At 32.0% G+C, this 20,976-nt stretch overlaps 1 protein-coding gene across 1 annotated transcript; it reads right to left on the reverse strand.

Moving 5' to 3' along the window:
- Window positions 1-16,273: 16,273 nt before the first annotated feature.
- Window positions 16,274-19,747, reverse strand: LOC145320213 (uncharacterized). Its single transcript, XM_080162649.1, has 7 exons — window positions 19,677-19,747; window positions 19,394-19,617; window positions 19,009-19,141; window positions 18,567-18,645; window positions 18,349-18,474; window positions 18,198-18,272; window positions 16,274-16,487 (listed from the first exon to the last, which is right to left on the reverse strand). Exons 2-7 carry the CDS (start codon window positions 19,588-19,590, stop codon window positions 16,399-16,401), a joined length of 699 nt encoding a protein of 232 aa, XP_080018775.1. The 5' UTR covers window positions 19,591-19,617; window positions 19,677-19,747; the 3' UTR covers window positions 16,274-16,398.
- Window positions 19,748-20,976: the final 1,229 nt, after the last annotated feature.

Below are 20,976 nucleotides of genomic sequence, written 5' to 3' on the forward strand. Positions count from 1 at the left end.
TCAGGGATCTAAAGGGATAAGACAATGGCCGATAAATTGATGTACATCCCCAATGATAATACACAAAATTACCCCTTTTAAACACTCAATTTAATGATCCTACCAATCGAAATTCACTTAAGTCCCTAAAGTTAAGAAGCCAACAAATAAGAATAAAACTTTAGGGACTAGTGTAATAAACAGTCCATTTTCCCCGTAGGATACACTATTTTTAATTTAGCATCAAAGCAAAATTAATTAAGGGTGATTAAAAAAACTAAAAAATTATCAAGGATGACAACCTCCATTAAATGGAAGCTAAACAAATCCCACAAATTATAAAAATTTAGATTGACCAATGATCACTTTTAACTTTTATTTTTATTTAATTATTTTAGATTTTTTATGATTTTGGCGGATTTTTATAAAAATAATTTTGATGATTCACTGATCCTAATTTCCTTAAAGAATCCACATCTGGACTGTTGTGGCTAATTCCATATCAAGTTTGTCCAAAAGTTTTATTTGAACACTAGACTATGTAAGATGGAAAGAATTTTAATGTAACAGGTAGATTTACAATCTGCATCAAATTTTAAGGATTTTTTGTATAATTCTTTATTTAAAAGCGCAAATAAAAATTAAGGTAATTAATTTTGACATCTGTGATTGATGGATTGAGAACTACCTGCGCTCTGATTGGTTGAATGATGTATGACACTTCTCCAATCACAGATGTCAGTGTTAAATACCTAAAACTGCATTTGCGCTCTTAAAATCTAATGTTGATTTCAAAACTACCTGTTATTATCATTCTTTATTTACTCACTAGCGGCTTCGCCCCTAGGCTCTAGGGGCTTTGCCCCAAGAGGTGATAAAAAAAATTAAGGTGAAATTCGTAAGAGGACCAGGGAAATCTTCAGCAAAAAAAAAGGACTAAGGAAATGTTCTGCAAAAAAGGACCAAGGAAATGTTCTGAAAAAAAATGTGGGGGGATTTTTTTGTTTTTTGGGGGGTTGGGGGTTTCCCATCCCCCAAGAAAATAGCCTAAAACCACCACAGGACCAATAGGTATATTCCCTGAAGAGTAGAATCTGATCGGTTCAATGGTTACCAAGATCTTAAGCTTCAGACGGACAGACGGACAGACGGACGGACGGACGGACAGACAGACATCAAGCTACTTTGTATTATAGATATAGTCTATTGAACAGCCTTTAGTTTGTAAACAAAAAATTGCCTTGCCTTTAAAATGTAAAGTAAAATATACTACTTTATAAAAAGTAAAAAGCTTGCAAAGTTGACTATGCAGAAAAAAAATCCAATATAAAAGGATACTCTACAATGAATAATAAAAAACGGCGACATATGCCTATTAGTACGAGAATATACTTAAGTACTAAACTACTAATTTTATTATTTATTAATGTTATGTTTTTAGAATTACACTGTTTGGTACATTTTAGTTAATAAACCTCCGAAATTTTTAAAAATAATTTTATAACAATTCTTATTTATTAAATTTTTAATAAAAATCTTCAAATATCCCTTTTATTCTATTTATAACTAATTTTGTATCTTATTGCAGGGCAAGACTTTGTGACTGGTTCAACTTTTATCAGAAGAAGCCATATAACAATAATTTGTGATTATGTATTGTATTAATTTATTCTTATAAACAGGGTGTAGCTTGCTATGAAAAATCTGCATAAATAACTTAGATCTTTGAAGTAAGTCTTTTTTACACATAGATGAAGCCCGTGTAGCACAATTGTTAGTTATTATAAATTTAGGTTTGTTAGAATTGTTCTTTCAATCACAAACCTTACTAAAGATTAAATAAGTGTTCTATCTATAATCTTGTTTTAGTTAATCTAAACAAATTTATTTTATAGTTTTATCCCATTGAGTTGAATTTTGAAATAGAGATTACCAGAACGATTAGACACAAATGGTTGTTACGTCTCTATTAGACAACATCAATTCATATTGGTTTTATGGCCGAATTAGATACAGCTTTTAGCGTATTTGTTATGACGCAGTTTTGGCCGAGAGTCGTGTTCCGTCTTAGTCACCGGGTTAGTTAGGCTAGGAGCAAGCAGTGAATTTCCTGATATTTCTCAGTGAACATATGATTTCCAACATATTTACATTTTTTGGCTTCCCTTTATAACTTTCTTTCTCGTATTCATTCGAATCCGGTGGATAGGAACCGGTTCTTATCCATACGAAAAAACTATGTCTAGCATCGTATTATATCCAGCTTTCTACGAATATAAAAATGTACAATCATAAGATTAAAACCAGTTTTTTTAGCCCGTGCCTTCGGCACCTCGGGGCTAAAAAACTGTTTTTAATCTTATAATTGTACATTCTATATCCGCGGAAAGCCGTTTATAATACGATGAAAGAAATAACTATTCTTTTGCCTAGCCCTACCTACATGGTCCCTACCATCTTTACCATTTATAAACACTTAAAACAGATTACAAAAAAAATATATTATGATGAATAAAGAATAAAATATCTGGTTTAGATATTCTTTGAATTGTCCTATCAATTTCAAACTTTGCATGGTGATTCCTGTAGTGGCAAGTAAGTATCCTAAAAGTATTATGTAGGAATTTGATTTTAAACATCTTGATATTTTTTCTTTTTTGACAACAAATTTTTATGTGACATAATTATCCGATTGATCTGTTTTTTTTGGAATACTGATTTCTAGGACAACAAAGTATATCCTGTATATATTATTGCAGTTTTTCAATAGATATACTTACAATTTTGTTTCGACTGTTATACATTTATATTCTGATTATTTGGTTCGGATATTCTACGAGTGTTTATGCTTATTTGTCCTACCGTTTCCGATTTTCGTTTTTATGAATGTTGTCACTAGATCTTTTCATGAAAATACCCATTCTCGAATTTCATTCTTCTGCTAACCTAAAAAGTTACTTTAGGGGCCTAGAAATACATGTACAAAATTTCAGCTCTTTATCTCTACTGGCGACCTAGCGCCAGGCATGTAAAATATCAGGCATGTAAAATATCAGTAGCACGGCGGTTTTAACAATATCTCAGCAATGTGCAGGTTTTAAGCTCTTCTGCATATTTCAATTTAAACACATAAGGCCAAAGATATTATATTCAAAAAATCTTTTGTCAAAGTCTACTCTACACCTAGCGCCAGTCAGTTTTCTAAAATCATGCATTTTATACCTGTGAAAAATGAAATCGCCAGCGCTAGGTGTAGAGTAGACTTTGACAAAAGATTTTTGGGATATCATATCTTAGGCCTTATGTGTTTAAGTTGAAATATGCAGAACACCTAAATTCACCTTCCAAGCCATTCTCTATGCATTTTAAATTTTTTTATGAAATAACGGGATTTCAAAACTGCCTTTTGAAAAGGCCTAAAAAGTATCTTTTTTTGTCCCTTTTTTCACTGTTTATAGTTACAACTTATTAAGACATTATTCTCAGTTAAAAAAAAATTTGTGCTTCCAGCACCAAAACCGGCAAAAACAGGCAGTTAAACTTCTGTACCCCTACTTAACCCCCTAACAGACCCCCCCCCCCTCTATCTCGGCTCCTGTTACAGATAGAGACGTAAAACTTTTTTATGGTGGTTCATGTGTATTTTTAGAGAAATTTACTTTTCTAGTCATAGCGGTCAGACTGCTCCTTATCCGCTTTTTAGCGGCCAGCCGCTAAATATTAAAACTACTGTAGAGCAGCCAATTTTAAAGCTAAGAAAACCAAATTTTATGACGAACTATTATTTTTTATAACAAAAAAAATCCATATTTTTTTATTGTACTACATAAGTTTTGTTGTCCCTCATTTTTATTTTATTTGTCAAAATTTATTCAGAAGGTACCATGTGATCAATCATATATATTTATTCATACTTTTCTACACATTTTGTGTGTCAAATCAGATTGATTCCTAGATTTTCAAGTTCTTGGGAAGTTGTTGTTACCCTCACCAAATTAGTTATAAACCTTCCCAGGACCTAAGAGAAGGTACCCTGTTATGGGGAACCATATCAGTTCAGCAGTTAGTGAGATCCTTCAGTACAGAGAGACATAAAAACAGACATCCTGTTATCCCCCCTAAATAAAATATCCTTCCCCCACCCCTCGCCTAATAAACACATTGGACGTCCTTGAAGGGGAGAATGGTAATATTACTACAATTATTTTTTACACTATATCAATATTAAATATTTTACAAAAGTTTATATAAAGACAACCATAGACACAATTTTTCTCACTATCACTGATTATAAACTTTTTTTTGTTAGATACTATAAAAATAGGTCCTTCACTTATTGTATCCACCTTTCAACTAAAATCAGAAGACATTTCTAAAGTCATTTTATGCATACTAGCACATAAGAATCAACGGCAACTTCATTTTCTGTCAATGATCCAGAATCTTTCTATCAACAGTTAAATTTTGAAAATACATCTTGCATTTGAAAAGGAAAATAAGAAAGATAATATGTAATAGGATGGAAAAGATCATCTTGAAGTTTTTAATAATTAGATTTGTATATTTTGATTTTGTTTTTAACCCTTTGTAGACAAATTGATAATATTTCTAGGAACATGGAAAGATAACAAAGTCATTCCTAAATTAGGACAGAAGTCACCTTCCTAGGAAGGACATAAGTAGCCTTCCTAATGTGAGAATTTGTTAGATGAAGGGCATAATATGCCTCCCTTAAAAAAGATTTTGCAAGATTGAGGACATAAGTAGCCTTCCTTCACCTCACAAAACCTAGCTTTTTGATCCTTCACATAGCAAAATCTTGTAAAATATAGCAAATTCTTGCAAAACATATCAAATTCTTACAAAACATAGCAAATTCTTGCAAAACATAGCAAATTCTTACAAAACATAGCAAATTCTTAGAAAACTTATCTTTTCTGTCCTTCAAATAGCAAATTCTTGCAAAACATAGCAAATTCTTACAAAACAAAGCAAATTCTTGCAAAACATAGCAAATTCTTGCAAAACATAGCAAATTCTTGGAAAAGATAGCAAATTCTTGCAAAACATAGCAAATTCTTGCAAAACATAGCAAATTCTTGCAAAACATAGCAAATTCTTGCAAAACATAGCAAATTATTGGAAAACTTAGCTTTTCTGTCCTTCACATAGCAAATTCTTGCAAAATATAGCAAATTCTTACAAAACATAGCAAATTCTTGCAAAACATAGCAAATTCTTACAAAACATAGCAAACTCTTGCAAAACATAGCAAATTTTTGCAAAACATAGCAAATTCTTGCAAAACTTAGCTTTTCTGTCCTTCACATAGCAAATTCTTGCATAACATAGCAAATTCTGGCAAAACATAGCAAATTCTTGCAAAACATAGCAAATTTTTGCAAAACATAGCAAATTCTTGCAAAACATAGCAAATTCTTGGAAAACTTAGCTTTTCTGTCCTTCACATAGCTAATTCTTGCAAAACAGCAAATTCTTGCAAAACATAGCAAATTCTTACAAAACATAGCAAATTCTTGCAAAACATTGCAAATTCTTGCAAAACATAGCAAATTCTTGCAAAACATAGCAAATTCTTGCAAAACATAGCAAATTCTTACAAAAAATAGCAAATTCTTGCAAAACATAGCAAATTCTTGCAAAACATAGCTTTTCTGTCCTTCACATAGCTAATTCTTGAAAAACATAGCAAATTCTTACAAAACTTAGCAAATTCTTGCAAAACAAAGCAAATTCTTATAAATCATAGCAAATTCTTGCAAAACATAGCAAATTGTTACAAAACATAGCAAATTCTTGGAAAACTTAGCTTTTCTGTCCTTCACATAGCTAATTCTTGCAAAACATAGCAAATTCCTGCAAAACATAGCAAATTCTTACAAAACATAGCAAATTCTTGCAAAAGTTCAAAAATTCAAAGTGTCAAAAAATTTTTGGACTTAACCAAATTTACTAAGGATTCGAACCATTTCCCAAATCTTACCGTCAGTACCAAGGACACCAGGTCACCGTATCTCAAGAACCGGTGGTCGGATCGCGCTGAAACTTTTTTGTAAGAGTTTGCTCTGTTTTGCAAGAATTAGCTATGTGAAGGACAGAAAAGCTAAGTTTTCCAATAATTTGCTATGTTTTGTAAGAATTTGCTATGTTTTGCAAGAATTTGCTATGTTTTGTAAGAATTTGCTATGTTTTGCAAGAATTTGCTATGTTTTGCAAGAATTTGATATATTTTGTAAGAATTTTCTATGTTTTGCAAGAATTTGCTGTTTTGCAAGAATTAGCTATGTGAAGGACAGAAAAGCTAAGTTTTCCAAGAATTTGCTATGTTTTGCAAGAATTTGCTATGTTTTGCAAAAATTTGCTATGTTTTGCAAGAATTTGCTATGTTTTGCAAGAATTAGCTATTTGAAGGACAGAAAAGCTAAGTTTTCCAAGAATTTGCTATGTTTTGCAAGAATTTGCTATGTTTCGCAAGAATTTGCTATGTTTTGCCAGAATTTGCTATGTTTTGCCAGAATTTGCTATGTTATGCAAGAATTTGCTATGTGAAGGACAGAAAAGCTAAGTTTTGCAAGAATTTGCTATGTTTTGCAAAAATTTGCTATGTTTTGCAAGAGTTTGCTATGTTTTGTAAGAATTTGCTATGTTTTGCAAGAATTTGCTATGTTTTGTAAGAATTTGCTATATTTTGCAAGAATTTGCTATGTGAAGGACAGAAAAGCTAAGTTTTCCAATAATTTGCAATGTTTTGCAAGAATTTGCTATGTTTTGCAAGAATTTGCTTTGTGTTGCTAGAATTTGCTATGTTGCAAGAATTTGCTATGTGAAGGACAGAAAAGCTATGTTTTGTGAGGTTTTGCTATGTGAAGGACAGAAAAGCTAAGTTTTGCAAGATGAAGGACATAAGCAGCCTTCCTAATGTAAGAATTTGTCAGACAAAGGACATAAGTCATCTCCCTTAAGTTAGATTTTGTTAGATGAAGGACATAAGTAGCCTTCCTTAGATCAATTAGATGAATTTCCAGTGACTTCTGTCCTAATTAGGAATGACTTTGTTTATTTTCCTATTTCTAAATGTTAATTTATTTAATTGCCTGCGTCTGGCATCTGACTAAAATAAAAATCTATTACATTAGTTTCAACAATTAACTGTGTTGCCCCTTTCCGGACCTCAATCAGCCAATTTTTGTATTCTTTTATTGTGATCATAAACAGATAAAAATATTAATTAGTGCCACCAACCGCCATTTTACTGCCAAAATTGGCGGTTTCCGTTATTTGTCGTTTTTTGGCGATGGTCAAAATAGGTATTTTTTTGTTATAAAAAATAATAGTTTGTCGTAAAATTTGGTTTTCTTAGCTTTAAAATTGGCTGCTCTACAGCAGTTTTAATATTTAGCGGCTGGCTGCTAAAAAGCGGATAAGGAGCGGTCTGACCGCTATGACTAGTTTTTTAACTGAGAATAATATCTTAATAAATTGTAACTATAAACAGATAAAAATATTATTTTGCGCCGCCAACCGCCATTTTACCGCCAAAATTTGCGGTTTCCGTTATTTGTCGTTTTTCGGCGATGGTCAGAAAGGTATTTTTTTGTTATAAAAAATAATAGTTTGTCATAAAATTTGGTTTTCTTAGCTTTAAAATTGGCTGCTCTACAGCAGTTTTAATATTTAGTGGCTGGCCGCTAAAAAGCGGATAAGGAGCGGTCTGACCGCTATGACTAGAAAAGTAATTTTCACTAAAATTACACATGAACCACCAGAAAAAAGTTTTAAGTCTCTATCTGTAACAGGAGCCGAGATAGAGGGGGGGTTCTGTTAGGGGGTTAAGCAGGGGTACAGAAGTTTAACTGCCTGTTTTTGCCGGTTTTGGTGCTGAAAGCGCCAATTTTTTTTTAACTGAGAATAATATCTTAATAAGTTGTAACTATAAACAGTGAAAAAAGGAACAAAAAAAGATACTTTTTAGGCCTTTTCAAAAGGCAGTTTTGAAATCCCGTTATTTCATAAAAAAATTTAAAATGCATAGAGAATGGCTTGGAAGGTGAATTTAGGTGTTCTGCATATTTCAACTTAAACACATAAGGCCTAAGATATGATATCCCAAAAATCTTTTGTCAAAGTCTACTCTACACCTAGCGCTGGCGATTTCATTTTTCACAGGTATAAAATGCATGATTTTAGAAAACTGACTGGCGCTAGGTGTAGAGTAGACTTTGACAAAAGATTTTTTGAATATAATATCTTTGGCCTTATGTGTTTAAATTGAAATATGCAGAAGAGCTTAAAACCTGCACATTACTGGGATATTGTTAAAACCGCCGTGCTACCGTTATCTGTTGATATTTTACATGCCTGGCGCTAGGTCGCCAGTAGAGATAAAGAGCTGAAATTTTGTACATGTATTTCTAGGCCCCTAGAGTAACTTTTTAGGTTAGCAGAAGAATGAAATTCGAGAAAGAGTATTTTCATGAAAAGATCTAGTTGTCACCCTATAATTTAGTAACACTTCTTCTCTATCTCTAACATGGGATAAGATAATTAAGAATGAGGATGAATAAATCTCCTATTCTTAGTTTGAAATCATGTCTTTGAAAGCTGGAAAACTTTTTTGGGAGGAAGAAAGAAATGGATGCATGTTTATTATGAAAGTAATTGTTTCTTCCTTTTCATTTTTGGTTAAAACTGTCCTTTTCAACCCTTTGAATAAGCAAACTGGCAAGCCTCTAGAGGATAGGGGATAATTTTTGAAATAGTACATTGAAAAAAGTTTTTAGATAATACCCAGGGTGGGAGGGGACATTTGACAGTAGTTTACACTGGTACCCAAATTTTTATATGAACGATCCCTCTTTCGCTTGCTCCTTTGTACTTTTATTGAATTTTTATTGATTGATCTGCAGGAGGGATAATTTTGTAAATCATAATCTATCCCTTAAGATTCACGATAAAACTCTTTAAAGGGCGAATATAGGTTCGATATGATATTAGCTTATATCAAAGGTGCCATTACATAGTTTTAGAATATCTATGCCAAATTTAAAAATTCAAAAAAATCCTTAAGTAGATTTTGCAATTTTCTGTTTCAATTGAACATATAATAAATCAGATGGCCTACAAAATCGTTTATTTTAGCCCTTTACAAGACTTTTTTTGACTAGTTTTCTTAAGTTTAATTGATTATTTCATTGGCATGCATCTTAAATGATAATTTAAATGTTTATTTTCTTTAATTATGTACTATTTTATTCAAATTTTAAATAGCGTCAAAAATTTTGCTTTATAGTGCATCATAAAGATAAATATTAAGTTTTTAAATTTATTTTCTCTACTAAGATTTTAGATTGATTCATGATGAATACAATATATTTATATAAAAATATATAATATGTAAAATATATTTACCCTATGGAGCCCACAAACATGATGCAACTTTTAGCAAACAAAAATAATATTTTAATTTTGAAATATTTTTTAAAATTAGTTTTCAGCCCTCCCTTTTTCAATGTACTTTTACAAAATTATGTTATGAAAAATTTATTTGATCAAAAGTAAAAGTTGCAGCATCCTTTTTTTTCCCATTCCTTTCGTCTTTATTATGACTATGATTGAACAAAAGCTTTATAATACAACTTTCGACGCAGCCTTGTGTGATGCAGGGATGTTTGAATTTCTTAGGGAACCACACTAGTTACGCGAAATGGCGTAATTATATCGACGAATCAGTTCGGTTTTAGGCTAGAAACGGACTTATACAGTTAAATATGTCAATGTCTTTTAGTTATTTATAATCTATATAATTGCACGCTTGAAATAAGCTCATATCATATCAAACCTATATTCGCCCTTTAAAAGTATTAAATAGTTTTTATTATTAATGAAAAGAATTTTGATATGAAAATATTACTGAATGTGTAAAGAATTAAGTAAAAAAAAGTTTTGTAATAGACTGTAAAGAGTGGTATCCAGTAAAAACTGCTTTTGATTGCGAAACTATTCCATACCTTCATATGTATATCTTTAGTCCGTTTATTAATTATTTTTAATGGGGAAAATAAAATTTCTGAAGAGCTATTTTAGCTTAACCTTTTTTAGTGCCACATAATTTCCCTGGCTAATTACTGCATTGCTACCTATGATTGTGACTAACCCCAAACTGTCCCAGTTTTAAGCAAGACGATTCCTGTGACGTCATATAAAAAGGAAAGGGAGAAGAAAATATCTTCCCTTTTCTCCCATCTTTTAAAGAGATTTTCTTCCCCCCTTCCCTTTTTCTTTCCCGAAACGTATATGACGTCACTGGAATCGTCTTTCTCAAAGTGGGACAGTTTGGGGTTCGTCCATACCTTCATATATCTGTAGTCTGTTTATTAATTATTTATGAAAATATGATTTCTGAAGTGCTACTTTAGCTAAACCTTTGATTTTAGTGCCACATAATTTCCCTGGCCAATTACTGCATTGCTACCTATGATTGTGACAAACCCCAAACTGTCCCAGTTTTGAGCAAGACGATTTCTGTGACGTCATATAAAAAGGAACGGGGGGGGAAGAAAATCTCTGGCCACTGCCATGTTTGAAATATTCCTGTTAAATAGCAATATTTCCCTTTTTAATTCTAATTTCCCTTTTATTACACTTACCCCACAATTAGAGGTTGATAAGATTCACACAACTCAAAAGTGGTTATTTTGGCATGTTTGTCTGATATGGTGGGGGGTGGGAGGGTAGTGGTGTTTCTTGATTTTAATTGAGGGAGTTGGGAAATGCTATAAATATTGCTACGCTCTGCTACAATTCACAGTATATCAAAAACCTTAAACTGATCAAATTTAAATAATGAATTAGAGAGGGGGGGGGGACTGAGACAAATATCATAAAAATTCCTTATTTCTGATTTTACAACGTTTACGTAGGTGTTAAAAGTAACAATATAAAAGTAGTCAGGAAAAACTTTAAGGTTAATAGGTCCTGGGAAGGTTTTTAACTATTTTGGTTGATTTGAGGGTATCATCCACAATCCTCCTAAGATAAACCGCCACTAGATATGATTTAAATTTTTGGTTATCGGATAGCAAGATCCCTCTATGTACAAAGACAGTCAAACACACACAAAAGCGGACACCCTGTTACTTATAAATAAGTATGAAACTCATTATGTAATTGTAACTTACTTTTCCTAAATATTTTACTTTAAATTATAATCCTTCGCTACTTAATATTGTAAATTATAGCAGTGCGCCCCTAGCATCATGAGGCTCCGTTTTAAATTGATAGTAAGGGGGCAGAAAATAGCCTAAAACCATCATGGGACCTTGTGAAGCTTCTCTAAAATGAAGAACTCAACCGAATCAGTGGTTAGTGAGATCTTAATTGAGAAAAAAAACAAATATTGCTTTATTGTCAGCCTTGCTTGCTTGAGTTTACAAAGCATAAAAAGGGAGGGAAGATACCTAATTTGAATTTAAAACGAATTTATCTCCCCCACTTTTCAATATATTATAAAATAAAAAGGCGCGCCCAAATTTTGGCGCGAAATTGGATATGAAGATAGAAACAGTTAAATGTATACGTAAAGATCTAACTCTCCTATATCCTTCCCCCACCTTTATTAATGAAATAATTGAAGCAACTGTCCCTTATCAATCATTGCTGTTTACCCCCTAAGAAAATGTGATAAGGGGTATGGGGAAAAAACTCCTGTAAGCCAGTAATCTTCTCTCATTGCTGGTAACCTGGAAAATTTGCAGATTGCCAGCTAACAGGAACCTAGGATTTAGGGGAACATGCGTGCTGCTGGATCCAGGAATCTTGTAATATTGCCAGGAACCAGGAAGCATTCGTTACCAGCAATATTTTACCATGAACTGCAGTAGATCCCTGCTTTGCTACCTATGATTGTTATTATTCTTGAAATCTAATTAGCACCTTGCCTTGTAATAGTTTTTAGTAGCGAAGCTACTCTATGATTCGAAATGTCCGTCCGTACGTCCGTCTGTTAGAGACAGATAGGGTGAAACGTGATTTTCTTGGCTCCCATAAAAGATAGAAGGCTGAAATTTTCAGGGATTAACTTAGTTAACATTCGTCATATTTTCACCAAATTTCATAAAGATTCGTCGATTAATTGGGGTGCTAGATCGATTAATACATTTTTAGTTTCCATGATTTTCTCAACTCCCATTCAAGATAGACAGAAGAAATTTTCAGGGATTAAATACTTTGATATTCTGCATACCCTTATCAAGTTTTATTGAGATTTGTGTATTGGTTGGGGTACTAATTCGATTCCTAGATTTTTATGTTTTCTTTATTTTCTTTACTCCTATTCGAGATAGACAGCTGATATTTTTAGGAATTAAATTAGTTCACTATTTACATATCCCCACAAAGTTTCATCAAGATTTGCTTATTGGTTGGGGTGTTAGACCGATTCCTAGATTTTCACATGATAAATCTTACAAGGTTTCGTGATTTTTTTAGTTTAATGTTTTTTTTGTGAATCTGCTCTATAGTTCATTTTTTCCGGATATCCATTAATATTTATCTAGCTGTGCTACTTATGGATGTAGTCATCCTTGTTTTTATTTTATTAACACATTCCGCTAAAACTTATTACATTTTTTTGGTGCTTTCCCTCATATCAATTATTGACAACTGAAAATGCCCCTCTCCCATTGTTTTTAGTAGCGATGCCACTCTATAATTCGAAATATCCGTCCGTCTGTTAGAGACAGAAAGGGTGAAACGTGATTTTCAAGGCTCCTTAAAACATTCTTCATATTTTCACCAAGTTTCATTAAGATTAGTAAATTAATTGGGGTGCTAAATCGATTCCTACATTTTCAAGTTTTCATGATTTTCTCAACTCCTATTCAAGAAGTTTTCAGGTATTGAATACTTTAATATTTTGCATACTTTTATCAAGTTTTATTGAGATTTGCCTATTACTTAAATATTCGAGATAGACGGCTGATATTTTTGGGCATTAAATAAGTTCACAATCAACATATCCCCATAAAGTTTCAATAAAAATTGCCTATTGGTTGAGGTGCTAGTGTGGTATCCGCCGAGGATAAATGGCAGACACCGGAGTTCAATTAGATTACGGCAGTGTGACAGACGTGGACACCTTACTATAGAGAAGCTACGCTTCTCTAGCATTCACTAAATAATAATCAACATCTATTTCAGTTGTCACTTTATTGAAGGTCTAAGAGTTACTAAAGTTGTACAACATAATATAAATACATATGGATTAGGAATAAAGATAGTTAAAGATAAATCATACAAGTAAAACATAGATAATTGCAATGGTTAGGTAGATAGCTATCCCTGTCTGGGGAAGGCAGGATAGCCCATGGAACAGCACAATAGGTAGATAAGCATAGAGGGGTTGAGTGGTAGGTCTGGGTACTAAAGAGGGAAGGTTTGATGATTACTGTGACAACAACAGTCTGTGTGGGGGGTGATTCTATCAGGTGAGGGAAGGCTTAGATCCTTTATCCTCAGGGTTGAGGTGGTGCTGATAACTTGGTGGTTGAAGGGGAAGGTTCCGGTGCTTAAGATGGGAGAGGGAGGGGTAACACCCCTCCCTCCATTTGCAGGACAACTGAGAGATGAAATCAATACCGTTATCTGACATATTTTCAGGTGGCTTTACAATTGTAGAATAACAGGATTTAGCTGGGTGCGTAGCATCACTATAATGTCTTGGTTTCTGCATGGTCCAGAGTTGCCGCATACCACACTAGATCGATTCCCAGATTTTCAAATTTCAATCTTAATAGTTTTTGTAATTTTATTAGTTTTATGTTTTTTTTTATGAAACTGCTCTATAGTTAATTTTTTCCGGATATCCATCCATAATTATCTAGCTTCGCTACTTATGGATGTTGTCATTTGTTTAAAATAAAAACTGCAGGAAACTGCCGTTTTTTAAATAGCCTATGAGGATCAGGGCCGATTTGAAGCAAGCCAAGTTAATCACAAAAAAGAGCAAAGCAGTTGAAGACGCGTTAAGCTGCCCCCCCCCCCCCATCCTCCCACCAAAAATAAATTAAATTAGTGAATGTAGTAAATTAAAAATCATAAAATTAGTACCAGTTTTGTTAGCCAGGACCTTTCACCCCTCGTGTGCAGCAAAAATGGTTTTAATCATATAATTTTTATTTTCATATCTGCAGACAGCTGTCTAATGATGAATAACTACATTTCATTTTTTTTAGATGAACAAAGTGTACAACCTTTTATGCATTGATAAAATGTCTCAAAATGTAAAAATCTCATAATTGATTTCACTTAATTGGATCATTACAAAATCTCTATTCAATCAGTATACATTATATGAAGAGAGTAGATAGTCAGTCACTAAATTTGACCAATTTAAGAATTTTATGTGATTATACATAAACAAAACTCTCTCACTGTTATAAGGGGGAGGGGGGCGGGGTTGGCAATGCAACCATCTCGTAATCAATTCACAAATAGCACTTAGAATCCGAATTTCGTTATGAAAAATGGTTATTGCTTTCATTTAACATGAATTAAAGTAAACATATGCTTCTAAAAGATTATTTCTACCTCATTGATGATAAATTTGCCCTGAAAACAGCAAAAATCTAAGCCGCAGCAAACAAAGGATTATTCATGCCAAGTTTTATAACAAAATTCGGATACTAAGTGCCATTTGTGCACTGATTACGAGATTGTTACTTTACCTCCCCCCCCCCTCATTTATTTTTTAAGTGGACATACTATTTTATCTGATTTACCATCTAGGGTAATTAATCTATTACTGATTATGACAGGATGTATGCTGGAGAAACATGTTCAAATTGGATCAACTGAAAATCAATTGCCTATTTCTCTCCTAATTTCTGAAATTGTACAGCAGATAACCCAAATATTGCAAAACATATTTTCAGCTACTCTGGTCAAAGGAAACAGCGCTATAATGTATAAACGATTTATACCTTATACATTCAAAATTTAAATTTTTCAAATTTAAATTTTTCAAATTTTGATTTTTCAAATTTTGATTTTTTTGGAAGTTTGAAGCTTTTTTAGCTAGTAGTAAATATTGAGATAGGACGAGGAAACTATGTACACAATAGGAAACTCAAATTCAGCTGAAATCAAATTTTGTAATATTTTTTTTAATAATTATGTAGAATGTATTAAAAGTGCATTATGTTAGAAGTTGAATATATCATATTCCTCCCTATTTAAATGCAATAGAGGTCTCCCAGTTTCCCAGAATTACAACTAGCAAATGTTCTATATCAAATAACAAAATTAAATTATTTGGTCCTCTGACATAAATTTATTATCATTAGTTAGATTCCAGTAATTTACTAAGTATATTTGCGAATACTTTTATTTAATGAAATATTCTAATTTTTAACATTTACAAAACGGCCTGCTTTATTGCATCAAGATCCATGACAGATCTATATAGAAAATAAACGTCTATAAATGAGCTCGAGTCTTCCAATGGTAAAGTGTTTAAAACTCATAGTGCTCCAATAATCCTCATTAAACTCTCATTGACCAAAGCAATAAGACCTTTATTCTATTTGTTTATGGAATGAATTAAGTTTTTCACTTCATGTAGGTGTTTGAATTACATTGAAGTATTTAATCCTTTTTTCATAAATTAAAAATATATGTTCATAATAAGGTAAATCTAAGAAAACTGTATTTTAAAAGAATTCGATTGTGGCGACACTTCCTTTGTGTTAAAATATTAAAACTAAAATTTTAATCATATTAACCCTTTCGTGATGGTAATGTGCAAAAAATATAATTGAAAAAACCTTTTTAAAATTAATAAATATTTACTTCTTTCTTTTAGATAGTAATGGCGGGGGGAGGAAAATTGATTTATTGAGAAATAGATAAATAGATATGTACTTATAGAAAACTAGCCAATAGCGATATAGTTATATTGAGCCAACTCTAGTATGACATTTCTTAACAGTTCTAATTGTAAATTTTATTTATTTTCAATTAATTTTTTCAACTAACGAATATTCATTTATTTTTAAAATTTATAAAAGATAATTTTTTTTTTATATATATTTATTTAATAACATCTTATCATTCACATTAGAAGAATTAATAAGAGATTGTAACTTTTTTTATTATAGCATCATAAACGATTAATATCAACTGGATTAGAACCAGTTCTCAGCCATACAGAAAAATCATGTATAGCATCAAATCAAAGACAATTTTCCACAAAAATTAAAATAATAAAATCAATACCAGTTTTGTTAGCCGGGCCTTCAGTCCCTCGGGGCTAACAAATCTGGTTTTAATCTCATTTTAATATCAACAGAAAGCTGTCTATAATACGATGTGATAAATGACTATACTATGTTTTTCTTCTTGTCAATAATTATTCCAGTTCTTCTTTCTTGTAGGAAAGAAGTGAATTAAAGTATCAAAAATGCTGAGAGCTGATAAACCTAACCACAGACCTAAACAAATAAATTGTTATTAGCTTCTAAAATAATATACAAACACCTAAACACCTTACAGACAATCTACCTTTTGTCAGAACTTTGTCTGAAAGGCCTAAATTTACAAGATAATGAGTCAAGCATATGGACAATTGCTATATATAGACACTAGCGGCTACGCCCCTAGAGGCCTCTAGGGGCACTTGAGGAGGAGAGAGTCAAATTTAATAACCCAATTTCTTATTGTAAATTTTAAAAGAAAAAGTAAAAAAAAATTTGGGGGGGCGAAAATTTTTTTTTTTGGGGAGGGGGTGCCTCCCCCCTCATTTTTATTTTAATTAAAAAAATTTAAAATTTTTTTTTGGGGGGGGGATTTTTCATTTTTGGGGGGGGTTGGGGGTGTCCCACCCCCCCAAAAAATAGTTATAAACCTTCCTATGAGAAGCTACTCTGTTAAAGGGCGAATATAGGTTTGATATGATATGAGCTTATTTCAAGCGTGCAATTATATAGATTATAAATAACTTAAAGACATTGACATATTTGACTGTATAAGTCCGTTTCTAGCCTAAAACCGAACTGATTCGCCGATATAATTACGCCACTTCGCGTAACTAGTGTGGTTCCCTAAGAAATCCAAACATCCGTGCATCACACAAGGCTGCGTTGAAAGGTTGTATTATTAAGCTTTTGTTCAATCATAGTCATAATGAAGATGAAAGGAATGGGGAAAAAAAAGGATGCTGCAACTTTTACTTTTGATCAAATAAATTTTTCATAACATAATTTTGTAAAAGTACATTGAAAAAGGGAGGGCTGAAAACTAATTTTAAAAAAATATTTCAAAATTAAAATATTATTTTTGTTTGCTAAAAGTTGCATCATGTTTGTGTTTGTTATGCAGGCTCCATAGGGTAAATATATTTTACATATTATATATTTTTATATAAATATATTGTATTCATCATGAATCAATCTAAAATCTTAGTAGAGAAAATAATTTTAAAAACTTAATATTTATCTTTATGATGCACTATAAAGCAAAATTTTTGACGCTATTTAAAATTTGAATAAAATAGTATATAATTAAAGAAAATAAACATTTAAATTATCATTTGAGATGCATGCCAATGAAATAATTAATTAAACTTAAGAAAACTAGTCAAAAAAAGTCTTGTAAAGGGCTAAAATAAACGATTTTGCAGGTCATCTGATTTTATTATATGTTGAAGTAAACACGAAAATTGCAAAATCTAATTAAGGATTTTTTTTAATTTGGCATAGATATTCTAAAACTATGTAATGGCACCTTTGATATAAGCTCATATCATATCAAACCTATATTCGCCCTTTAAGGAGAACCCGATCGGTTCAGCTGTTAGCGAGATCCTGCAGTACAGACACACAGATACACACACAGACAAACAAACATCCTGTTACTTTAGTATAAGGATACCAACTACTTATTTTTAAACTCAAAATCCCAAAGCAAGCAGGAATGTAATCATTCACTTTGATGCTATTGTTTTAAATAAATTGTTTATTGTCTTTTTTTTCATTCTAAATTTCATATCTGTAGAAATTTAAAGTTTATGTTTTTGAATTCAGCTGCCAGGTTTGGCAGATGACAAATTATAACTTGAGAGTTATGTTGTTGATAATTTAAATACTTGTTGACTATCATAGCTACAGCCTCAGCTGCTTAAATCTAAACACCTATTTTTGTACCTAAAGCACTGCCAAGGTCAACAATCAGACTGAAGACATCATAGGCATAAACATCTGTGTGCACAATAATGTTATCTGAAAGTTTTATTTCCAAAAATTATAACAAAAATCATAAGTTATTTGTGGTAAAAAGTATTAAGAAGAAATATACCTATGAATTTAATTTCCTGAAATGCATAATCAGAAACTCTGTAGGCTTGGTAGTACAATTCTTTTTTCCTCCAACTCATTGTTATGCAGGGAGGTAGACATATGTCAAAGCTTTTCAGAGTTGGTCCTTAAAGGAAGAAAATTTTAGATTAAAAAAAAATTATTTGAGTATTCAATGATTTTACATGACTTTTCAATGAATTGTTATAATGATAATACCTTTGACAAGTCTGAGAATTTCAGTCCAGGTCTCAGTATCATTTGGGGGTTTTATTTCTTGATCACAAACATTACCAGTCTGAAAAAAAACTTTGATGTTGTCTTATAAAAAAAAACCTAGCTTCTTTGCACCTTACCTCTAGAGGCTTTGCCCCAAGAGGTAATCGAAAAAAAACCCCGGAAAAATAAGGTACATAAATTTTTTTTTCTAATTAGGTCCCTAAATCAATTTTGTTTCTTGGTTGGGTTAGGGAGTCACACCTTAAAAGAAAATAGCCTAATACCACCACAGTTCCAATATGTATTTTCCCTGAAGATTAAAATCCAATCGGTTCAGTGGTTACCAAGATCATAGGCTTCAGACAGACGGAGGGATGGACAGACTGACGGACAGACAGACAGACGGACAGACATTCTAAATAATTATAACTCTATTTTGAACCTCTATTGAAGGGAACCAAGGTGGTAAACATCCATACCATTCCAACAATTTTTTCTTTAGTGCATTTTCAATACAGTTACCATAAGTTTGATTATTCCATTTGTAATCTGTACATGTTACTCCATCATGAATACTAATTTTTATCCAGATTTAATTAAAATACAATGACAAACATGTTTTCCTTTATTGAATTGTGGTAAATCAGAAATCTATACTGATGACTTAATCTTTCAAATCTAAATTCTTCAATTCAATTTTATCTTCTTGATAGGTTTGAAAACAAAACAAAAATATATTAATCATTTATTGAAATTAAAAATTCTATTGCCAGGAGTTCATCAATTGTGTAAAACCTGAGTTTAAAAAATTTTAAAACTGAGAAAACCTTGAATCTTCAATACTGATCTGTATCTCAAATAGTCCACCAGTAAAAGTGCCATTGCCACTAGGTCCAAATTCACCCTTTCCATGGTCCATCATGGAGATTCTTAGATTGTTGACCAATCCTGGATCATTGATGGCATAGAATGATTGCTTGGTCACTCTAAAATTCAATCCCTTCTTTATCAACTTTGGCTTCATACAGGATCCTTGTGGTATCACATAAACCTAAAAATTATATGATTGAATTATATTTGATTATAAAAAAGAGAAAAAAATCTCTGCACCTTTTCAGCTGTAGCATAAGACCATTTGCCATCATCCCCAGTTTCAGAGGTTTGATACACAAATCCAGTGAAATCTGTTGTTAAAACTGTTCAGTTTTAGGTAATTCAAAGTGGCTAGTTATTATATACAAAATTTAAAAAGCTCCCACTTTTAAAGTTTGATATTTACAAGATTGAGGATAGATGAATGCACATGGCAATAACACATGAAGGAGAATCAAATATATGTTCAGAAATGAGTTAAAATTAACTTTTAAAAAGATATAATATATGATTAATTGATTTAATATATGTATATATGTAGAGACGGACATAAACCACTTAGAAGTCAGACATATAAAGAAAACTAATCTATACAGAATACTGTTATAAAACAAGACTAAAATATTCTAAACAATTTCCTGAATCAAATATGTTTAGTTGAATTTGTTGAAATGTTAAACTTCCATTAAGTCCATTCCATGATATTTTGTCTGAGTTGAGTAACCTAGTTGTAAATATATTGCTTATCAAATAGTATATTATGTGGAAAATTGAAATAAAATCTCTGCTTAGTGGCATTTAAAACCCTAATTTTATGTGCAAGCAATCTTTGATTGCAATACGTAACTGTGCATTTAAAAATTCTTTGCTGAGAGTCCTTTAGGGGCTTTTGACGGAAGAGTAGGGGGGGGGGAGGGGGGAGAGGTGCAACATACATACATCTTATCTGGTAGTTTAAAGAGAAAAAGAAAAATTTTCTTGGAGGGTGGAGATATCCTACCCCAAAATAGTTCTAGACCTTCCCTGGACCTATAAGAATATTTACTAATAAAGAGAACCATATCAGTTTAGCAGCTAACTAGATCCTTCAGACAGACAGACAAATACTCTCTTACTTTGTTTTGTTATTAGAATATGAAAGTTGGATATTGTCACTGCACTGATTGGATCAATAAACTGTCAAACATGCGTTCATGGTCACATTACAATCCTTATACTAAAGTAACAGGATGTTTGTTTGTGTGTGTATTTGTGTGTCTGAGTGTTTGTAATGAAGGATCTCGCTAACCGCTGAACCGATTGGGTTCTCCTTAACAGGGTAGCTTCTCATAGGTAGGTCTCAGGGTAGGTCCCGGGAAGGTTTATAACTATTTTCTTGGGGGGTGGGACACCCCCAACCCCCCAAAAAATAAAAAATACCCCCTCCCAAAAAAAAATTGAATTATTTACACTAAAATTAAAAATGAGGGGGGGCACCCCCCCCCCCCCCCCCAAAAAAAAAGTACCTGCTAGTAACTAATAAAGCAAAATTATGATA

The sequence above is a fragment of the Acartia tonsa genome, chromosome 5 (assembly GCF_053477335.1).
Source record: "Acartia tonsa isolate MP-2025a chromosome 5, ASM5347733v1, whole genome shotgun sequence".
In the NCBI taxonomy this organism is placed as follows: Eukaryota; Metazoa; Arthropoda; class Copepoda; order Calanoida; family Acartiidae; genus Acartia; species Acartia tonsa.

What these genes read in the sequence shown, in the direction of transcription:
- LOC145320213 (XM_080162649.1), bottom strand. Translation starts at nt 19,590, where the DNA reads ATGAAGCCAAAGTTGATAAAGAAGGGATTGAATTTTAGAGTGACCAAG. An exon ending in AATTCTCAGACTTGTCAAAG is followed by an intron (nt 18,475 to 18,566) that starts GTATTATCATTA and finishes TCTTCCTTTAAG; the next exon opens with GACCAACTCTGAAAAGCTTT. An exon ending in TCAGGAAATTAAATTCATAG is followed by an intron (nt 18,273 to 18,348) that starts GTATATTTCTTC and finishes TAAAACTTTCAG; the next exon opens with ATAACATTATTGTGCACACA.